This window comes from Petaurus breviceps, unplaced genomic scaffold (assembly GCF_028583685.1).
Source record: "Petaurus breviceps papuanus isolate PSGF00001 unplaced genomic scaffold, PetGlider_PUasm1.0 90977, whole genome shotgun sequence".
Taxonomy (NCBI): Eukaryota; Metazoa; Chordata; class Mammalia; order Diprotodontia; family Petauridae; genus Petaurus; species Petaurus breviceps.
This window is the reverse complement of record NW_027187391.1, coordinates 14,698,976-14,721,365: the sequence shown is the minus strand read 5'-3', so window position 1 is coordinate 14,721,365 and position 22,390 is coordinate 14,698,976. Positions and strand designations below refer to the sequence as shown.

Here is a 22,390-nt window from a genome sequence, read left to right as displayed (position 1 = left end):
CGAAGCATACTATTTTTTATTCATTTTTTCCATGGGTTTTTTTTTTTTGGTCTCTGTTTTCTTTCACAACACGATTTACATGGAAATATATTTTGCATGACTGCACATGTATAATCTATACAAATTTTATTGCCTTCTTGAAGGGGGATAGGAGGGAGAGAGAGAAAAAAAATTGGAAATCGAAATTTAAAAAAATGAATATTAACATTATTTTTACATGTAATTGGAAAAAATATTACTAAAAATGTATTAGAGTACAAGCATTTATTTGTAATACCTATGGTGTATACTTTATAGATAGCCCTACTTAGTAATGAAATTTGTCATTTGTAATGCTTGCAAATTCTTCAACATTAATTTGCTTTTTCTACAAGTTCAATGATAGCCAACCTTTATGGCACTTGTTTATACTTTAATACTATAGGGATCTGTAATTTTGGTAGTGTGAGTACTTGTTCCACCAATGCAGGTTTCAACCCCCTCTGTAATTCAGGGAATAGGTTTTTTTTAGATGTAGTTGCGAAGAACTATTGAGTCACTCCGATGAACTTAGTGTGGATGGTTATTGGACAGCAAACAGACTGTTCCTCCCTGGGCTTGTACTTGAAATCTTTCCAGATTAGCAGTTTACATCATTGGTCCTTTCATTCCACTGACCTAACTTTCCATAACCCAGGCCCAGGGTTACCTTTGTGGCAAAAGGAATTATTGTGTATAAAAGGATTAGTATGGTTGTGTCTACTTCCATGGATTAGTGTGCCTTTTAGGAAAAGAGGTCAAGTGATATACAACATGGGAATTTACCCAGGTAAAGTGGTAAGTTAGCTTTGCTTAAGTCTCACCTCTTCCCACAATCTTTCTCCCACTTTTATCATTTGGCACAGGACACTAAAACTCAATAGCATAATTTTTTTTTTTGGAGGGCAGTTGGGGTTAAGTGACTTGCCTAAGATCACACAGCTAGTTTTTGTGTTAAGTGTCTGAGGTCAGATTTGAACTCAGGTCCTCCTGACTCCAGGGCTGGTGCTCTATTCACTGCGCCACCTAGCTGCCCCTATAGCATAATTTCTTAATTTGTTGCAAACATCTCCTAGAGGTCATCATGAATGAAATCTGAATTCTCAGACTGCAAATAGTGATTTCCATCATATTGACTATAAGGATAGTTGGATGGAGATTGACTTCTCCCTAACCTTTGTCTCTTAGAATTCGGATTTTCTTTCAAAGTTCAATTCCAGCATCATTTTCTATATGAAATTTTTCCTAATCTACCTAGGAAATAGTGCCCTTGTCCCCAGACAATTTCTTACCTATTTTCTATATATCTAAATATGTTGTATCTTCTTTTGTGCATTTATTCCCAGAATCTAGCATAATGTCTGGTACATAATTGGTGCTTTATAAATATTTATTACTGAATTGATCTATGCTCTCTCCTCAAACATGTCACAGGAGATAGCATGGTACAATGAGAACCTGGATTCATATCCTGTCTCTGTGCATGGGATATGATCACACACACACACACACACACACACACACACACACACACACTCATGCACAATCCTGTGGGTATTTAGAAGGAAGAGAAATTAATTTATTTGAGGTCTGCAATAATTTTATTTAGTAGGTACTTATGAGGGGAAAGGGCATTCTATGCTGAAACAAAAGCATGTGAAAGGGGGTAGAGGTTGGAAACTGGGGCATATTTGGGAAACAGCTAATTCCTTTCTCTGTGTGAAACTCAGGATAAATGTATTTATTGAAGCAGTAGAGAGTAAAACCAAAAAGTTTGATTCGGTATAGAAAATAGAAGGTCTAAAATGCCAAACTTAAAAGCATGTGACTTTCACAATTTACAAACCTATTTTAGCATCGCTAGCAAGAAATAAGTGATGAGGTAAGTTTTACTTGATTTAGTATCATAATATTCTGGGGACTAGGAACTTTAGATTTTTCTACAAAGTAATTGTAGACAAATTCTTTCTAACTTTTAATTTTTGTTCTATTAATTTTTTAGAAATAAATGAACATTTAAGTGGCCATTTAAACAAATAGACAGGAAGTTCCAAATAAACTTAGTGCTTAGCACAGTGCTTGGTATAGAGTAAGTGATTAATAAATGTTTGATTCAGCTAGAGAAAAAATTATAATGATGTTGGTTTTGCTGATGTCATTTGATTTTGATACATTCCAAGATAAGATATTATTCTCATTAGCATAATTTCAATTAAACTCATTATATATTACCTATGAAGTGCATTTTATCTTTTTTTAAATAGACAAGTTTTGGATTTTTCTGAGCAGACTTTTCTGAAAGGAAACCAAAACACAACCCAATTCATAGCCTTGTGAAAATTAGACTTCGATTTTCAAATAAAAACAGTATCAGAGGGCATTAGAAACAGTTTGGAACCTGAAGAGATTTTTCAATCCCCAAATATGTGAACATGTGTCTAAAAGTTCTTGGTTCTTTTTTCAGCTGGGAAGGGACTTCAGGCCACCAATATTTAACTAGGATAGTCCTAAGATGAAAGAAATAATATATAATTTTTGGCCTCTTCTCAAAGACTTTCCATCTTGGTAGACAATGCTGGCCAAGGTTTTTAACTCCCTAACGCCAACAGTAACAAATGTTTTTGTTGTTGTTCAGTTATTTCAGTTGTGTCTGACTCTCTATAACTCCATTTGGGGTTTTCTTGGCAAAGACGCTGGAATGATTTGCCATTTTCTTCTCTAGTAACAATTGTAGTAATAATAATAACAATAGTTACAACAACAGCTAACACTTGTGTAGTGCTTTAAAGATTGGAAAGCACTTTTTACCAATATCTCATTTCATCTTCATGACAATTCTAGGAGGTGAGGGCTATTATTATTCCCATTTTACAAATATATAGAGAGTGCTTTTATCTACTGCAGCACCTTGCTACCTCTGTCGATATTTAAAACCCTTCACATCCTGGCCCCTACCTTTCCAATCTTGTTACACAGCAAGTGGTTTCATTTGCTTAATGGTTCAGTCAATTGGGCTGCTTCTTGTTTCTCACATGTGAGATTCCATCTCCTGTATCTGTGTCTCTTCACTGGGTGTTTCCTATGCTTGAAATATACTCCCTTGTATTTTCTGTATCAAAATAATCAAATTGATTCTACATTATTCAAAATTGACCATATTTATAGTTAATTGATTTTGCGTTGCGACTGCCTAAATCATGATTCTTTGGCTCTGAACTTAATTCAGAAATTTAGTGAGTTAAGTTTAGAAATCCGGTTCTCTTGTTAATCACTATTCTATTCTTCTATTAAATAAATCTGTTACAGTTGAAGAATGTAGATATACACCAGGGAGACTTGTCTAATATCTTTATAGTACTAAGTTGTTATTGAAAGATGTCTGGTTTGTGTTCAAAGAAGTCTAGTTTGCTATCTCTGTCCTTGCAAATGCATTTGGAATCAAGCAATGAACATTTCTTACAGGATCAAGCAATGAACATCTCTCACAGGAGAGAAAGAAGGAGTATTGCTAGCCCTCATTCCCAATTTCCACCCAATTATATTTTTTTCCCTTCCAATTTTCTGTCCTTCTCTTCTGGGATCTTAGCTTTGCTGGGGAAGTTGAGAGCCTTTTTATTGGTAAATGTATGCTTTACTAAATTAATCACGCTTGGTACTTTGTAACTCAAGCTATCTTAATTTTAGATGTTACAGTTTGGTAACCATGAAGGGATTGGGAATGGGAGGCTAGTGCTCGGAGTAACCTCGCTGGGGGGCCCCCTTTAGAGCACTTAGGTGATATTTTCACCAGAGGGATTTCTCCAACAGAGGCTTATTCCAGAGATCTGACTGTCCAGAAGACTGTTTTGTGGTTTTTTTTTTGCTTTTTGGAGGGCAATTGGGGTTAAGTGACTTGCCCAAGGTCACATGGCTATTTTTTGTGTTAAGTGTCTGAGGCCGGATTTAAACACAGGTCCTCCTGACTCCAGGGCCGGTGCTCTATTCACTGCACCACCTAGCTGCCCCTAAGTCCTAGACTTTTTAAACCAAGGTAAGCCCTCACACTGTTGGGGAAGTGGCAGCTGTGTTTGCCTCAGTGTCCTGTCTGTGTTTAAATGTGACTGATTGGTAATGATTGGTAATAGAAAATCCAGGAAATTATCTGAAGGTATAGGTCCCTTGAAGAAATCTTCTTTAGGGAAACTCACAGCATAAGCTGAGAAGTGATCAAAAGACTTGTGTCAGTGGCAGCCATTTAGGAAGTCCCCTTATTGCCATTGGCAGGAGACAGAGGTTGTTCTGAACCTCACTATAATTGGAAAGTAGGAAGAGTGACACTTCCCATTTAAAAGGGGTTAGGGAAGCACCTTATTACAAATAACCATTATTGGTTAGTGACATGGTGGGCAGTCACAAATAACCATAGTTGGCAAGTGGCTGATAAACTGATAGTGTGTTCTTCCAAGCCAAAAAGCGGTAACTAAAAATAGAGCTCAAAAAGATTAAGTTGAATGATAAAGGAAGTCTGTCTAGTCATCACCCAGGAACACCCTTACCCAAATTAGTCTAAGACACATCATAATCTCTTAATGTCCCATATTTGGCTTGAGAAGATTCTTTTTACTTGTGCATACTTAATTTTTTTTAAAAGAATATTTCTCACTGATGTTTATTGTCTTTGTCTTGTGGAGACAATCTCTTTTCACTGAGGTTGATTTTTAGCAAATCATGCACAGGAAATTAAGAAGGAAAAACCTTGCCTGCAAATGATTCTGTGTTTTATAAAATAATTTTTTTCCTGGGAAGAAGAATGTACATTTTCTGAGGAGCTCACTTGGTCTTCAGAAAGATAGTCTTCCTTTCTCTCTGTACTTCTAAGCTCTGGCTGAGTTTTGGAAGTGCAGAGAGAGACAGATAGGAGAAAAGGGAATCTTTCACCTCAGATCATATAATGTTATGACAATGTAAACTAATTAGAAACTGAGTTGGTGGCTAAACTTTAAGTTCTCTACTGTGAATTTCCAAACTGTGGTTTGAATATTTTATAAATATTGAATTATTCTAGTGAGTTTGTGGTTAACATTCTTTATAATTTGTTTTAAGGAAATTAAAAGCTTAACTGTGAATGTTACATAGAACATTTATGATTCTTATCCTGGAAAGTGGCAGATTTGTTGTTCTAATTCAGGGAAAGATAATTTCATGTATTAGAGAAAAGGGAACTAAAGCTAGCTTCAAAGTCATATTAGTGAAATTCCAAAGGGAAGAGAAAAAATAGATTGTAGGAGGCAGTTAGAATAGCTATGGCGCCTGAGAACTTAATTGTTAAGTCTTTCCTGGTTCATGAAAAAGAGAAAATTTGTGTTAATCGGGAACAACTAAAAAAGTAAAATTAGGTTTTATTATAAGGATATATCTAATTTGATACCTGGGAGTTTTACAAATTAAAGTTAAATTCAAATCAATTTATAAGGACATTTTTGAATTGGTGTATGTTTTGCCATTAGTAATTTTGCTATAAATCTCTGATTCAGGTATGGATATTATTTGGGGTAGATTTTTTGAGTAACTTGTCAAGAAGAAAATGAGATCTCTATCCATTTAATAATAGATTATATAGAACATTAAGTGGGGTTTAGGACTAGATCCACTCAAACCATGTGATATAGAATTTGTTAATTCTGCTTTTACTAATCAATCCCTGCTAAGAATCAAGGGGTATATAAATTTTTGTGTGTGCTCTAAATGGCATGAGAAGGGTATAGATGTGTTTAGGAACATTGTCCTAGCTGTATATGAAAGAAAGAACTAAGAAAGGGAAAATTTGAATGACCCTGAGAGCTACTCAACATCACATAACTGTAGGTTAAAAAAGAGGCAGTCAGTTTGGGCTAAATTTCAAAGCAAGTTTACAATTTGAATTTCAAGAGCTAGCTTGTTTCTTGCCAGTGAAAAACAGGAGCTTATTTAAGGGAACAACTTGAATATATGTGAAATTTAATTTAGAAAAATTCTTGGTTACTTCTTTGAATAATATGACAGACCTTAATTGTTTGGATAAATTAGAAATGTCACCAAAAGGTACTTAAGAAGTACATGAGAAATACTATGTGGTTATTCTTTATGATATGGACACTATAGTAACATATTTGCTACATGGACTTACTGGAAAATACTATACTAAGATTCTGTCCTTGAAAGACCATTAGAAGACTATTTTTTTTAGAATACTATTTTTGAGTTGTTATGTGAGGAATATGAAATCCTCACATTCCCTAAGAAGGGGGATGGGAATCCACAACTTCCACTTTAAAACTTGGCAGTAGACTGCCTGAAAGTAGAAGGCCCTATAATGTGAAGTACTGGAATACATGGTTCTTGAGAAATTTGAGATTTTCATTTTGTGATTATAAATCCAGATTTGATGTGGTAAAGGTTTGTCCTAAAACTAAATCAGATTGTGATTTGGCAATAAGGCAAAAAGCATGAATTGAAAAAATATAAGTTAGAAATCTGGTCTTTGTAAATTTGTTGGTAGTGTGATTTTAGGTAAGTAACTTCCTCTTTGTTTACCTTGGTTTTCTACTCTGTAAAGGGAATAAAAATAGTACTTACTTTCCAGGGTTGTTGAGTGAATTATATGACTGTGAAGTGGTTAACACAAGACATGGCATTTGGTAAGCACTATCTACGTAAGTGTTAATTATTGTTATTTCTTTAAATGAAGGCAATTGCTCCATACTGGATAACTGTGTACTGGGTTTTAGGTGTGATTAGTCTACAATGCTAAAGGTAATAAAAAGAATGGTTTTCTATAGATAACTTGGAAATGCATTCTACTGAATTGATATTATCTGAGTAATAGGTTTAGTTTCATGTTTTAAATTCATGATATTGTAAATGTCATTAATATGTTTATAAATTTTCTTGTATTATAAATTCTGTAAAACCATTATATAAGAAATGCTATTAGAAGAATGTTAAAATTGTGTAACTGGAGAATTAACTCCTATTGATTTGGATAGTTGTTTTCTTGGCAAAGATAATGGAGTGGTTTGCTATTTCCTTTTCCAACTCATTTTACAAATGAGGAAACTGAGACAAACAGAGTTAAGTGTCTTGTTCAGGGTCACACAGCTACTAAGTGTCTGAGGCCAGATTTGAACTATGGTCTGCCTTATTCAAGGCCTGGAGTACCAGATACTGAGAAATTATTAATTAGCTTATGAGACTATTGTCAAATATCTGAGTATATTTTAAAAGAAAGAGAAATAATTCCAACTGTCCTCATACTCATGAGTTACAATTATCATTTTTCCATGTAAGAATATAAATGGTTCAACTTTAATAAAAGTTTCTTTTTTATTTTCTTTTTTTGATTTGATTTTTGATTTTCTTAATGATTTCTTTTTCCTGTTTACCTTCTCATGCTTCTTATAGTTGAAAGTTAACTTTTATGTTCAGCTCTGTTTTTTTCATGAAGAATGCTTGAAAATCCTCTATTTCATTGAATGACAATATTTTTCTCTGAAGCATTATACTCAGTTTTGCTGGGTAGGTGATTCTTGGTTTTAATCCTAGCTCCTTTGACCTCCAGAATATCATATTCCAAGCCCTTCTATACTTTAATGTAGAAGCTGCTAGGTCTTGTGCTATCTTGATTGTGTTTCCACAATACTCAAATTGTTTCTTCCTAATTGCTTGCAGTATTTTCTCCTTGACCTGGGAACTCAGGAATTTGGCTATAATATTCCTAGGAGTTTTCTTTTGGGGTTCTTTTTCAAGAGGCAATCAGTGAATTCTTTCAATTTCTATTTTGCCCTTTGGTTTTAGAATATCAGGGCAATTTTGCTGAATAATTTCTTGAAAGATGTTGTCTAGGCTCTTTTTTTGATCATGGCTTTCAGGTAGTCCAATAATTTATGAATTATCTCTCCTGGATCTATTTTCCAGGTCAGTGGTTTTTCCAGTGAGATATTTCACATTGCCTTCTATTTTTTCATTTGTTTGGATCTATTTTATAGTATCTTGATTTCTCATAAACTCATTAGCTTCCATTTTCTCAATCTAACTTTGAAGGAATGATTCTCTTCAGTGAGTTTTTGAAATTTCTGTTCCATCTGGCAAATTTGGCTTTTTAAGGCATTCTTCTCCTTATTGGCTTTTTGGGCCTCTTTTGCTATTTTAGTTAGCCCATTTTTTAAGGTGTTATTTTCTTCAGTCAGGCTGTTGACTTGCTTTTCTTGTGCATCATTCTCATTTCTCTTCCCAATTTTTCCTCCTTCTCTTACTTGGTTTTCAAAATCTTTCTTGAGCTCCTCCATGGCCTTTAACCAATTTGTGTTTTTCTTGGGAGCTTTTGATGCAGGAGTTCTGACTTCATTGTCTTCCTTCTGTTCCATGCTTTGATTCTTTTTGTCCCTGAAAAGGAATCTATGGTAGGATTGCATTTCCTCTGTTTGCTCATATTGCCAGTCAATTATTTGTCTTTTGAGCTCTTTGCCATGGTAGAACTCTGCTTTCAGAATGGAGAGAACTTTGTCCCAAATCGCTGGGGTTTTTGCAGCTGCCAGAGCTATTAGGAGGGTGCCCTCTTGTGATAGTAATGGAATGTGGAGATTCCCCTGTATTGGGCTTGGTTTTCAAATTGATTGTGTTAAAACCCAGAGCTTGTTAATCCCACCTGTGGGATGGACTTTTTGATGTGAAAAGAAAGTCCTGAACTGGGAGGAGCTGGTGACGTAGATTTGGAGAGACAAGAGAGAGACGGAAGATCTCTTTTTGGAAGCAGCACCTCGTGGAGAGAGAGAGACTAAGAGAATTGCTGGTGGCCGCTTTGAATTGCCCTGGACTTTTGAGACCTGCCCCCTGAGCTGCCAAGGACTGAGGAGACATGGCTGTTTTGCTGGTACTTTGTCTGTCTGTTTTGATGTTATTTTGCCAGATTTGTCCACTGGTGAAAGACAGTCCTTTTGTTGAAGAAGTCCTGGAACCTGGCTGTTCACTAAGAAGCCCTGAGACTGTCCTGCAGACAGAGAGTGAATACTGTCCACTGGTGAAGGACAGTGCTGTTGTTGCAGGGGTCTGGAGACTGTCCTGCAGACAGAGTGAATACTGTCCACTGGTGAAGGACAGTGCTGTTGTTGCAGGGGTCTGGGAGCCTTTCTGTTGGTTCAGAAGCCCTGAAGAAGGATTTTCTTGTTGTATGTTTACAGAAATCCTGGGAGAGGGCTTTGCTAATGTGTTCAGGGGTTCTAGGACTGTTCTACAGACAGAGGATGAATTCATGAAGGGATTGGCAATGTATCTTATGGCCTTGCTAAGCCTTGTCTCCCCAGGAACTAAGATTGCTGAGAACTTGCCTCGTGTCAAGATGAAGAAAAGACCTCCATTTGGGTATTAAGTGCTGAGCTTAAACTTGATGTAACTCTGGGGTAGATTCAATTGTGATCCAGGGGTGGGGAACTTTTGACCTTTTTGTGTTCTATGGTTGAACAAGTGAATGTACTTTACTTATGTTTGGAAACTAATCTCCATTTGAGAAGAGGGGCTTTGTGGTGGACTAAATGAAGGTATAGCCTAGGGGTGGAGTAGTATTTAGAACAGGGACTTTGTAATTGATTGAATGATTGGAAGGTCCTGGGGTGGGGTAGTACTTGGAGATTATTTAATCATGCTTAGTAAATGCTGTATTTGGAATGATGTCATGTTTTGATCTTCTCTGTTCTTGGTTTGTCACTGAATAAAATGGAGAGCACCTATGCTGGTATTCTGAACCTTGGGAAGTTGTCTTTCCTTGGCATTACATTACACCTCTCTGCAGCCCCCATAGATGCTGGGCCCTGGCCACATACCCCAGGATGTCCACCCAAGACTATGATCCAGATACAAGCAGGTCAAAGCAAGAGTGATTACCCTCAGAATGGTTGCTTCGTCCCTCTAAGATTTTCAGGGCAGGAGCTCCTAAGGCAGCCACACGATGCATGCCTCTGCTACTTCTTGCCCTGGGGCCACAGGCTGGAGAGGGTTGTTCTATCCACCCCTCTTACAACACAGTTCCACACTGACCTTTTACTTTGTTTTTGTCATTTATGGGTTGAGAAGTCCAGAAATCCCACAGCGGCTGGTGCTTCACTTTCCTGAAGTCTGCTCCAGCCCCTGCTGGTTGAGGCTGCCCTGGGGCCAAAACCACTCATGTGGAGCTGGGCTGGGCTCCCAGCTCAGCGTGATAGACCCTTCCTGCCAGCCTGCTGGGCTGCCTTCATTGGGAGATTTTTTTCTCTCTGTCCCTTTGTGGGTTCTGTAGCTTTAAAATTTGTTTAGAGTAATTTTTTACATGTATTGGAGGAAGTGGAAGCTGGAGCTGTGGGGAAGTCCTGTTTCTATTCTGCCATCTTGGCTCCACTCCAAAAAGACTAATCTACAAATGTTTTTCAATAGGATAATAAGGTTTAAAATTTGATTAAGATTATATATGTGTAAAAATGAATTGATAATTGTGAAGAGGGTAAAATCATTTTCTTATTTGAAGAATTTATCTGATAATGTTAAGAAAGAAGGACCTAGGGCTAGCTAGGTGGTGCAGTGAATAGAGTACTGGCCCTGGAGTCAGGAGGACCTAAGTTCAAATCCAGCCTCAGATACTTAACACTTACTAGCTGTGTGACCTTGGGCAAGTCACTTAACCCCAATTGCCCTGCCTTCCCCCCTCCAAAAAGATAAAAAAAGAAAAAAAGAAAGAAGGACCTATTTTATAAGTCAGATCCTCATGATTTTTTTTTAATTGGGACAATCAGGGTTAAGTGACTTGCCCAAGGTCACATAGCTATTAAGTGTTAAGTGTCTGAGGCCGGATTTGAACTCAGGTCCTCCTGACTCCAGGGCCAGTGCTCTATTCACTGCACCACCTAGCTGCCTCCTCATGAATTTCTTTTTTAAGATTCTTCCTTCAGTATGTTGTTAGCAGTGTTTATATCAGACACAGGACTTAGACAAAGAAAGAAATAGCAAGTGGAATGTAAAAACTTAAATTCTTTGGTTTCAAATGAATCCATCCTAATTTGATATTCTTATAACTCTATTGTTAATAAGATCAGAACCATAAGGCTTGAACTGATTTTCATCTCATAAACTAGATATTAGAAAACCAAATTTAGGAGGTTGTACTAAATTGTATTGAGTCTTATAACTGACAGATTTTTTAGCAGAAAGTGCAAGTGACTTGGAACCAGAGAAATAAACGTATTGAAGAGGAGCACCTTTGAGGCCTTCCCTGAGAGTGAGGCCTATTCTGGAACATCCAAGAGAAAATGTTTCTAGGGACCAGTGAGATATCTGGGATCCAATATGAAATGTGCTGATTAAATGGACATTGGGATGAATTATTAGGATACAAGGAGACTTGATGTTAATTAATCTTGATGATCATTATTGTACTACTTTGGCTTTTTTTGTTTCATAGTATCTATGTTTGAGGGTTTTTTTTTTTGTTACTTTGGTGACATGTAAATTTCCCTTCTTAAATTAGTCCATGGTTTTAGATATTTTTACATTGCCTTGTGTTCTGATTAATCATTTTTGTTGTTGTTATATTGACTGGTCAGTAGAAATTGTGACAAGCCTATATAATATCTAACAAGTTATAGCAGAAACACAACTACTTTCTTCAATTGACCCCTGGTGGAATCCCTCCTCTTGGTTCACTTAGTTGCAGGAAAATGGCCAATTATCTATTTTTGGTAAATGGGCACTTACTGCCCTCTGCCTTGTAATCTTTTCTAGACTTTGCATTAGTTGCTGTGTTTAAGCCTGTTCTAAAGTTGCACCAGAAAAACTGATGTCAGTATGTATTGTTAATAATGACTACCGTGTTTCCCCGATAATAAGACACTGTCTTATTAATTTTTTTGGACAGAAAAACACCAGAGGGCTTATTTTCAGGGGAGGGCTTATTTTAATGAACATTGACAGCAATTTTAATAAACAGGTAAATGTGAACAAAAAAATGAACCTTTATTCAATAATGATCATGTCATCTTCTTCAACAACATCGTCATAAGTGTCCATACCCTGAATTCCGTCCTGGATGTCTTGCGCCTCCATTTCCTTCAGAAGAAGTGGACCCAATCTATCATGTCCAGCAATATAGCTCTCTTTAAATGAATATGTCTTGTCCAGGTAACCTGCTCGTAGTGCCTTGGTGACACAGCTGTCAGTAATTTTATCCTATGACTTCTTCACCCAAGTCACGACTTCTTGCAGACAGGGCTTCACAAAGTTTCCACGCTGATTTCTTTCCATTCTATTTTCAATGTAGTCATTGACTTCCATGCGCAAATGGTCCTTGAATGGCTTCTTTATTGCAATATCAAGGGTCTGGAGACAGGCAGTCATTCCTGCAGGAATCATTACTTGATCTATTCTTCTCTCTGCAAGGAAGTTCTTCATTTCTTTAGCGTGGTGAGTGCTGGCTGAATCCCAGACTATCAGACCTCTTTGGTTACCTCGCATAACAAGTGGCAGCATTAAATCAACCCACTTTCTTATAATGGCTTGTGTACACCAGGCTTTTTCAGTTTCAAGAACGTAAATGCCAGATACACGTTCAATCTTATCTTTCTTGCCCTTACTGATGATTAGAGGTGTGGCTTTCTTTCCATCCAAACGAATTGCCAAAACACAAGTGACCCGTGCACTTTCATAGCCAGTGGTGGGAATGTAGGTTGACGTTGCACCCCTGTGATGAATTGTTGTTTGAGATCCTTGTCCCATAAACACTGCAGTTTCATCCATAGCAATCATATTGCAGGTTTGGTATTTGGAAATGTCGATCCTATCAATAAAGGACTTGAATGCAAGTGCACGTTTAATAACTTCAGCATCTTCCAGATTAACAGTGTTGTTGATCTTCTTAGGGACAGTTCATACCTTTGAAGGAAACCATCCAACCAGTGTTGTGATGCTTTGAATCCTTCTGAGACCATTTCAAACTCTGGTGCCATTGAAAGGGCAAATGCCTGAATATCAGCCCTGCGCACAACCAAGGCCTTTGCTCTCCTGTCAGCAATCCATTCACCAATGAGGATCTCCAAGTCAGGATATAAGGGCTGCCGACCTGATCCAGACCTACGCTTTTTCCCTTTTCCCTCATCTACCTGTTGATTGAGGTTATTATAATCTGCTCTCCATTTTCTGACCATTCGAAGATCCAAAAGTTTTCCTTTACAGAAAACTGCAAGATTCTTGCCATGTGACTCCTGTACAATTGCTTTCTTATACTCAACAGTATAGCTCTTCCTTTTTGTACTCATGTCTGGGGGTCAAAACGGACAGAATAATAAAATTATGACCATCAGTCCTTCTTTTCACTCCATCATGCCCCCTGAGTTCTTCTTTTTTCCTCCATCATGCCCTTTTTATCCTCCATCATGCCCCCCCACTCCCACTTACATACCGGGTTTTTATGTTGTCCTGCCTCAGCTCTCCTCCATGGCACTGCTCTCAATGGCGCCAGCAAGCAAATCACTGGGGAAGAACAGGATGATGCGCTTACTGCTGCAGTTCTGATTGGATGCAGCTCGGAGCACGGCGTGCGTTTCACAGGGGCGGGGCGGTGCATACAGAGGGTACTGTAATGTAGTGTGTGGCACAGGGGATCACCTTCACTACAGTAGCAATCTCAATAGGGCTTATTTTCGGGGGAGGGCTTATTTTAGAGGAATCTTACACAGTAAGGGGAGGGCTTATTTTCGGGATAGGTCTTATTATCGGGGAAACACGGTATGTTATAAATCTTATAGAATTAGCTTATAGATAAATGATCTATGAAAGACATGGCAAGGATGAATCAAAGTAATCCGATTGATTCTGTGTCTTTTTAATTGATTCTATTTACTGTTAATTGATTTTTGTATTGCAACGTTATTTGTCTCAAATTAATTCAGAAATTTAGCTGGCCTTTAGTGAGTTAAGTTTAAAAATTCAGTTCTCTTGTTAATCACCATTCTATTGCTGTGTCAAGGAAATCTGTATACTTCAAGGATATAGGTAGAGACAAGGGAGTCTGGTTTAGTATTTTTACACCACTAAGCTATCCTTCAAGGATATCTGATTTGTTAACCAAAGGAGTCTGGTTTGTTATCCAAAGAGGTCTGGTTTGCTATCTCTTTCCTTGAAGATGCAATTGAACTCAAACAATGAATATTTCTTAGTTATGGGAGAAAAGGAAGGAGTTTTTAGCCCTCATTCTCTGTTTCAATGGAATTGAATTTTCTTCCATTTATGACGCTAGCCTTCCTGTTTTCTGTACTCCCCAAAACTATAAAAGAGAGTTGTCCCTTCATTTGTGGTCTTAGCTTTGCTGGGAAACTGAGATCCTATTTATTAGTAAATTTACAGTTTACTAAATTGATCATGCTTGATACTTTGTGCTTCAGTTTACCTTAATTTTAGTTGTTAGAGTATCTTGGAATTCCTCTCCTTCCTCAAAGCTCAATTCAAGCCTATATTAAGCCTTTTGTGATCTCCTCAAGCTACAGTCACCTTATATCTAATTGGTATATATCCATATATGTATATGTTGTACTCTTCTCCCTACAGAATTTCAACTATTTGAGGTTAGTGACTGATTGACTTTTGGCTTTATATTCTCATTACTTGACATTTAATAGATCCTTAACAAATGCTTATAGATTGGTATAGCTTTCAAAATACTATGCCATACTATGTACCACATACATACATGCTTTGATATGTTTTTTTGGAATAAGATTTAAGTGCAGAAGACTACAGATAAGTTATCATATCTTTTTGATTGCTTTGGCAGGATAATAATAAAATGAAATCAGTGATAGTAACAACATCTGCCATGTATGTAGTGTTTTAAGTTTCCCAAAATACCAAATACATTGATTTTCATAGCAACTCTGTGAGGTAGGTCCTATTATTATTCTTATTTTACAGATGACTGTATATTTTAGAAGTCTTTTTATTTGGCTTATTAAAGTTTTATTGATCTAGTTAGTTTTTCATGCTGAAAATAATTTGTTTCCTGACACACTGCTCTCCTCTTAAAACAAAAGCAAAACTGGTCAGCAGAATAATTATATCTGACAGTATATTTTTCATTACACCACCATGTTTTGATTTACTCTCTCAAATTAAGGAGAAGGAGTATATTTCTTAATCTACTATTTGATACGAAGACTGATCATAGTAGTTAATCTGAATCAGGCTGCCTTTTTAGTGTTATTTTTCTTCATGTTATTGTAGCTATTGTTATATTTTTCTCCTGATACTGCTTACTTTACTTTGTATCAATTTGTAAAAATCCCCCCACCTTTCTCTGAATTCCTCTCATTCCCTGATTTTTACAATATAATAATATTTCATTATATTAACATACTATACTTTGCTCAGGATTCTCCAACTGATGAGTGCCCACTTTTATTTCCAGTTTTTGCTGCCATAAAAAGTACTGCTAAGAACTTTTGGGTACACATTAGAGTTTTCTTTTTTTTTTTTTTGACTTCCCAGGGGAATATGCTCAGTCTTGGGAACACTGGGTCAGAGTGTATGAACAGTCTTTTGACTTTTCTTAAATCATTTCAGATTGTTTTAAAAATGGGTTGAACCATTTAGAGATGCATCAATAGACCATTTACAGGTCCATCCAACAGTATGTTAGTGTTGTATCTTCTTACAGACTCTCTAACACAGACTATTAAACCTCAGTGTTTATCAGTAATCATAATTTCAGTTCCTTTGTTCATTAAAAAGAGGGCACAGAATCATGGAAATCTAGGGCATGTCTATATTAGCATTTAAAAACATTGGTGTTGAAGATAAATAGTTACTGAGTCATAGAATATTATAACTGGAGAAACTTTAGCTATATCTAGCCCAACCCCCTTAATTTTTGGATATAGAAATTGAAATACAGAAATGCTGTTCACCTTATTCTTACTACATATTATCTCTGTAGCCATTTGACTTTTGTACAAATAAGTTTTTCCCCCCCTAAATGTGCATTTAAGATACTTAAGCTACACTCAATCTTAGAACGTGAATAATAAAACTCTAATCCCTATAATGGTAATTAATGATAAGATAAAAGCTAATCATTTCAAGTTGGCATTTTTGAGAGACAAAAATAGACAATATTAAAGGATGTGGGCATGTATTTATTTTTTGGCTATAATCTCATTGCCATGTCTTTCCCCAAAAATTTCTGGTAATATCTTAATTCTTAGAAGTTATGTGAATTTGAGTAGTATATTTATTTGAGTACTGTAATATAGACAGGGGGATAATTTGATCAAGGAATATCAAGGTATAGTTTTTAAAAAGAAATTATACAACGTTAAAGCTGGAAGGAATCTTGATTCTTTAGTTAAATTGGGACTGAAACTAAGGAGGGGTAACTAGGATTTTGTCCAGCTGATTTGAGGCACATTTTATTCATTCTATCCTGACATCAAAATTTGTGATTAAAGCTCCAAGTTAAATTTCCTTATTTTAGTAAGAATATCAGACCCAGAGAGGAATAGTAACTTGTCCATGCTAAATAACATAGATAGTAGGAGAGATTGACCCAGGATTCTGGTTTTCTGGCTAAGTTTAGTGGTCTGTTACAGTATTGCAATGCATTATTTTGTCTTTTTTAAATAAAAAAAAATTTAGGGTGCAAGAGAATCAAATGGACATATGATATCCATCATGTAACACTCATTTATTAAGTGACTACTGTGTTGTCAGGCACTGGAGACAGATTAAAAAAATATTCCCTTCTCAGAAGTCCATAAATCTATGTCTTCACTAACTTTAATTAGGGTCCTAGTCAGGCTATCTCCAATTTTCCTTCTACATAGTAAATTGATTTTGGTTGGCTATTAATTACTTGCAAACTTATTAGTGTTACCTGCCTGATGTTGTGGTGAGGGATGTTTAGGTCATATGAGAGAGACAGCATGGCGTTGTGGGTAATAAGGCCACCTTTGGTGAAAGGAAAACTTGAATCAAGTTCTACCTCTGAAAGATACTAGTGGTAGAACCCCAGATAAGGTCAATTGATCTTTTAGACACATGAGCTACTCTCTGATAATACAAATTGCAGACAGCAACTGATATGAGTTAATAGAAGAAGTTTTCTCACCAATTCTCCGATGAATGCAACCAATGAAAATATCATTTTGGGAAAATGTAACAGACTTTTCTTTTTGAACAGGTGCTGTCTGTCTGCATGTTAACAACTATTCTTGGGTGTATATTTGGATTGAAACCAAGTTGTTCCAGAGAAGGTAATCATAATAATATATAAAAATATCATGTTCTATGCTTATAAAGTGGTTATTGTTTGATATTGTTCCAATACAATACAATCTATAGAGTCCTTGCATTTAATTTGTCCTTATTTTTGGAGCCTGTCTTATACCTTCCTCTCTATATGATAATAGCCATGGAATTTTAAAAATCCAACTTTTTTTTTCTCTGTTAACATTTGATCCTAAAATGGGAAGCAGAGAAATTATTTGTGTGAGAACTATGGCTGACAGAGGTGCCAACAGCAGTGTTCTTTGAGATCCTAACCTTCTAAAACAATGATCTTGTAGAACTATTGCTTCAGAACAGATTTCTCATAGGAGTATCATGGTGACTAGTTTGTGTATCCTCTGGGTGTACATATTGGGGTTTAATGATTTCTGCTCTCATGGAAACTTCTATGAGCCAGCATAATATATTGAAAAATTTAATGGGCTTGAGATAGAAAGATCTGGGTTATTTTCTTAGATCTACCACTTGTTAGCCATATGATTTGGGTAGGTCACTTAATTGCTCTGTGCCTTTTCTACAAAATGGAAATAATATTTATATTACCAATGTCTATGTAATTGTGAGGATCCAATCTGATAATGCATGTGCAGTACTATGTAAAAAGTAAGCATTATATAAATATAAACTATAATTATTTCTGGAGACTTCTGGCATCCTGGCTTTGAAAACAGTTGAAGTCTTACAGTTTTTTTTTAAAGCCACCTCTGAGGCAACTCTCCCCAGCTTCCAGTCACCTAGTCAGTTTGGATTCTAAGGGGTGACTGTTATCTCTCAGGTTCTAGAGATAATCCTGTGAGGCTGAACTTTTAATGCATGCCCAAACTGGACTGCTTCCTATGAACAATTAGCAGCTGACTCAATAAAATCTCGTCAAAGGTCTTTAATCAAATGGCTTAGCAAGCACAGTTGGTATAAAAGCTTCCCTTCAAAAGTCTGGGATGCAATATCCTGCAAATATACATAACATCCTTGGGAAGAGAAGGCTCATAATGCAATAGTAATAAGTTCATTGCTATTTGATAGTAATAAAGTTATTACTATTAAAGTAGTTATAGAGATTGCTGTGGCAAAGGAGTAACACACAATTCCTCCTGCTAGAAATTATTTTCCCCTTCTTAAAGTCCTTATATAGTTCACTATGGATATGTCATTCATGCTGATGGGCCAAAAGCTAGTTTGGTTTTCAGGATCTACTCCTTTTTTGAGTTCATATCCAGCACTTCTATTTACCATGAGAGGTCACATTCTTTAAAATGACCTCTTGGATGTCTATCTCTTCTTATCCACATACTTTCTATGTGCATCTCTGCTCCTGGCTGAATGCATTGTCTCCCACTGATCTAGTTTCTCCAGTGACATGGTCAGTGGAGTGTAGGGAAGAAAATAACATCTCTTAAACATTCACTCTCCTACTCTCTGTTGCCCTCTGGTTCAGGTACAAGGATCTGTCTCTACAAGAACTCCTAAGCCTGGAATTTTCCACCCCTGGACTGAGCAACTCCTGACTGACTTGCTGTTTTTATGTCTAGTTTGAGAGGTAGAACTGATTCCTGAAAAGGTCCTAAGTACATAGAACTCCAATGTTTGAGTAAATTATAATATTTACTTTACTTTTTTTTTTTTTAAGCAATTGGGGTTAAGTAACTTGCTCAAGGTTACACAGCCAGGTGTTTCTGGGTGGGTGCTAAGTGTCTGAGCCCGGATTCGATTTCCCAAGTCATCCCGACACTGGGGTCGGTGCTCTTACTTGCTGGGCTACCTGGCCGCCCCATAATATTTACTTTTCAGCTTATAGAAACAATTTAGATCATTTTTCTCAGGAACAATAGATGGTTTTCCTAGGAGCCTTTACAAGTTTTAACAGTGGGACAATTGATCAGGCAACTTTTTTTCCCCTCTTGCTAAATTTTTCCATTATTGTAGGATTAAAAATAGTGTCTAGTTGTTCTTTGAGAGTCTGTTAATCTCAAGTAGGATCACTTTTCAAGTTCCCTTAAGAATCTCTCCAGAACAGATATTTAGATTTATTAAATTAATATTTTAAAACCACAACTTTATAATCCCAATCAGAAATTTTCTTCTGAATAAGTTGAAATAATACATGCTAAATAACTTAAACTTAGAATCTTTCTATAAAAATCAGTACTTTTTAATTATATAAAAAGAGTAATGTTTATATTTACCCTGTAAAAGGAAAAGTCTTGGTTAAAAAAGATCAAAATAACTATGCCCTAATAAAATAATAATAAAAAACCATAATTGATATTCATTCTTTGTACGGGCACACTCTTCTGTGATGTGCTTGATATGTATGTGTGTATGTATGTGTATTCCTCTTCTACCTAACTACATGCTGTACCATTAATTTTCTCATGAGATTATTATACTTTATATATTTTATTTTTAGCAAGTGAGGAACAGGTATGCAGCTTTCAAATGGAAAATTCACGTTGATTTCAGTATCATTAATAAAAAAACGATTTTAAAATATTATTTATAATACAAATCTCTTCTAAAGATACTTGATCAATGTTAGACTCTCACAAACTTTATAAGATTTTTAACTGTAATTTTTGGGTCAAAAAAGTTTCTGGTATTAGAAACTAAAAGTCGGTTCACACTGTACTTTTTTTTGTGTGTATGTATTGTTCCATTGTAGTTCTTGTTCAGCTGTAACTGACTCTGTGACCCCATTTGAGGTTTTCTTGGGCAAGATACTGGACAGATTTGTCATTTCCTTCTCCAGCTCATTTTACATATGGGAAAACTGAGAATGACATGCTTAAGTGACTTGCCCAGGGTCACACAGCTAAGTGTCTAAGGCCAGATTTGAACTCTGGTCTTACTGACTCCAGATCAGGTATCCAATGCATTGCACCACCCAGCTACTCTAAATTGTCCTATACCCCAAAGATAATGGAGTAAAAATTCCCTTGCCAATCACTTGGGAATTTAAGAGAATTGTGAGTACAAGCTATTTGATTATTCATCTATGTGGTATTGACATTTTTTCTCTCACTTGAATGGGCATAGCACTCCAAATTATAATACTATAATTACATATATAAATATATGATAATATATAACATGTAATCTATAATGTAATCCAAAATATAATCCAAGGAATTTAATAAACACTAAATTGATTGACTTAAAATTTTTTCAAAGTTCTTCTCAATCTTTCTTTTTTTTTTTTTAGACTTAAGTTAATCTTGTTAAAGAGGAAAGGCCAGAATTATGCCCAGTCGGGCCTGCTTAAATCTATGAAATATGTGTCCTGTGGACAAATTCTTCCTTTCCTGGCTCTTATGAAAAGATTGCAGTCTCCACAACCTCATGCAAGTTAAGACAGACCATGTAGCCATCAGAAAACTTCCCCCAGCACTGAAGTTTTATTTAGAGCTCTTGTTCTATTTTCTTCCTCATTTTGTAAGTCTGAATCTTAATAGGTCTTTTTAATAAAGACTTTGTTACTGCAAATTTTCCTTTTTTTTAGTTTAGCAAGAAGTTATAATATATAGGGGCGGCTAGGTGGTGCAGTGAATAGAGTGCCAGCCCTGGAGTCAGGAGGACCTGGGTTCAGATCCGACCTCAGACACTTAAGACACACACACACACACACACACACACACACACACACAAACTAGCCATGTTACCTTGGGCCAGTCACTTAACCCCAGTTGCCTTCCAAAAAAAAAAGCAAAAAAAAAAAGAAGTTATAATATATCCTTGTAAAGATGATTGCATTATAGAATCAAATATGATTATGTTTATGGTATGGGATATTAAATGGTTAACCATGGTTACTAATACTAGTAATGTAATCTAAGCTAAGATTTGAGCATTCTCTTTCTCAGCAACTTCATGATTTGGGTTGAAAAGTTGATGTCCAGTTTGTAGTTATATATTTCCTAGCAGCAGCTAACTCTTTGTTTAATATTTCAGTCAAAAGTTGCAAAGGTCGCTGTTTCGAGAGGACATTTGGGAACTGTCGCTGTGATGTTGCCTGTGTAGAACTTGGAAATTGCTGTCTAGATTACCAGGAAACATGTATAGAACCAGGTATAAAATATATGGGGAAAAGGAAAGGGAGTAAAAACCAGGAGAAGGAATAGCAAAAATTGAGTATAAAAGATATGTCACCATAGATCTTTATTAGAGAATTTGTTCCTGCAAATGACTAATGATGAAATACCTCCCTCAGCTTGACAGAGATTCAGTGGACTTGAGATACAGGATGAGCTATAAATTCTCAGACATGGCCAATGTCTCTATTTGTTTTCCTGGAACATACATACAACGAAGTCCCAATTAATGTGAAGAATGACTCCCCTAAAGTAATCAAATTATTTGAATTCATACCACATATTTCCACTGGTCTAGAACCAATTACTATATTTTACTTTTTAATAGTGCAAATTCAAAAATATGTAATCCCTTAAGAGGATTTCTTTTTCAAGATAATAGGAATCTAACTATATTTGTTATAAGGGAAAGCTTTTGCTTGGGGAGGGTCTGGTAGAAAGCAATAAGTTAGTGGGTAGAGACAAATGTACAAAAAAAATAGCTGAATCAATAGAAATTTGATTAAATAAGATTTAAATAAAAATTAAGAAATTCACAGAAGAAACAAGTATAGAAAAAATACAAATGAATAAAATAATTTTGCTATTAGGATTAAAATTATATATATATATCTACATGTACATTTGTGTATACATATAGCACATAGCATATTTCTTTAAAAGCAATGTAAAATTTATTTCTAATTTTTGAATATTGCAATTTTTTGAGGATTAAGTTTATGATAAAAAATTCAAATAAAAAGACCCAAGGCACAATCACATTCTGTATATGACCAAGGCAGGATCTTAACTTTTTTTTAATCTAAGAAGCATGTATAGACATAGCTTTAGGCTACTTAGCTCAGTTTTTCACAGGAAACATTTTGTTTTTAAATTCCAATTTATTTATATATAAAAAAAATTCACATTCAAAACATTTATGCTCCAATATTGGTGTTTTTTTTTAAATTAGTGACATGATAGAAGTATGAATGTGT

At 35.8% G+C, this 22,390-nt stretch overlaps 1 protein-coding gene across 1 annotated transcript in view; it reads left to right on the top strand.

Moving 5' to 3' along the window:
• ENPP1 (ectonucleotide pyrophosphatase/phosphodiesterase 1) overlaps positions 1 to 22,390 on the top strand; it is a 107,020-nt gene that overhangs the window by 23,110 nt on the left and 61,520 nt on the right. Inside the window, exons 2-3 of the mRNA XM_069077381.1 lie at positions 17,222 to 17,294; positions 21,274 to 21,390. Coding sequence (XP_068933482.1) covers positions 17,222 to 17,294; positions 21,274 to 21,390 — 190 coding nt within the window. The remainder of the gene's footprint in view (positions 1 to 17,221; positions 17,295 to 21,273; positions 21,391 to 22,390) is intronic.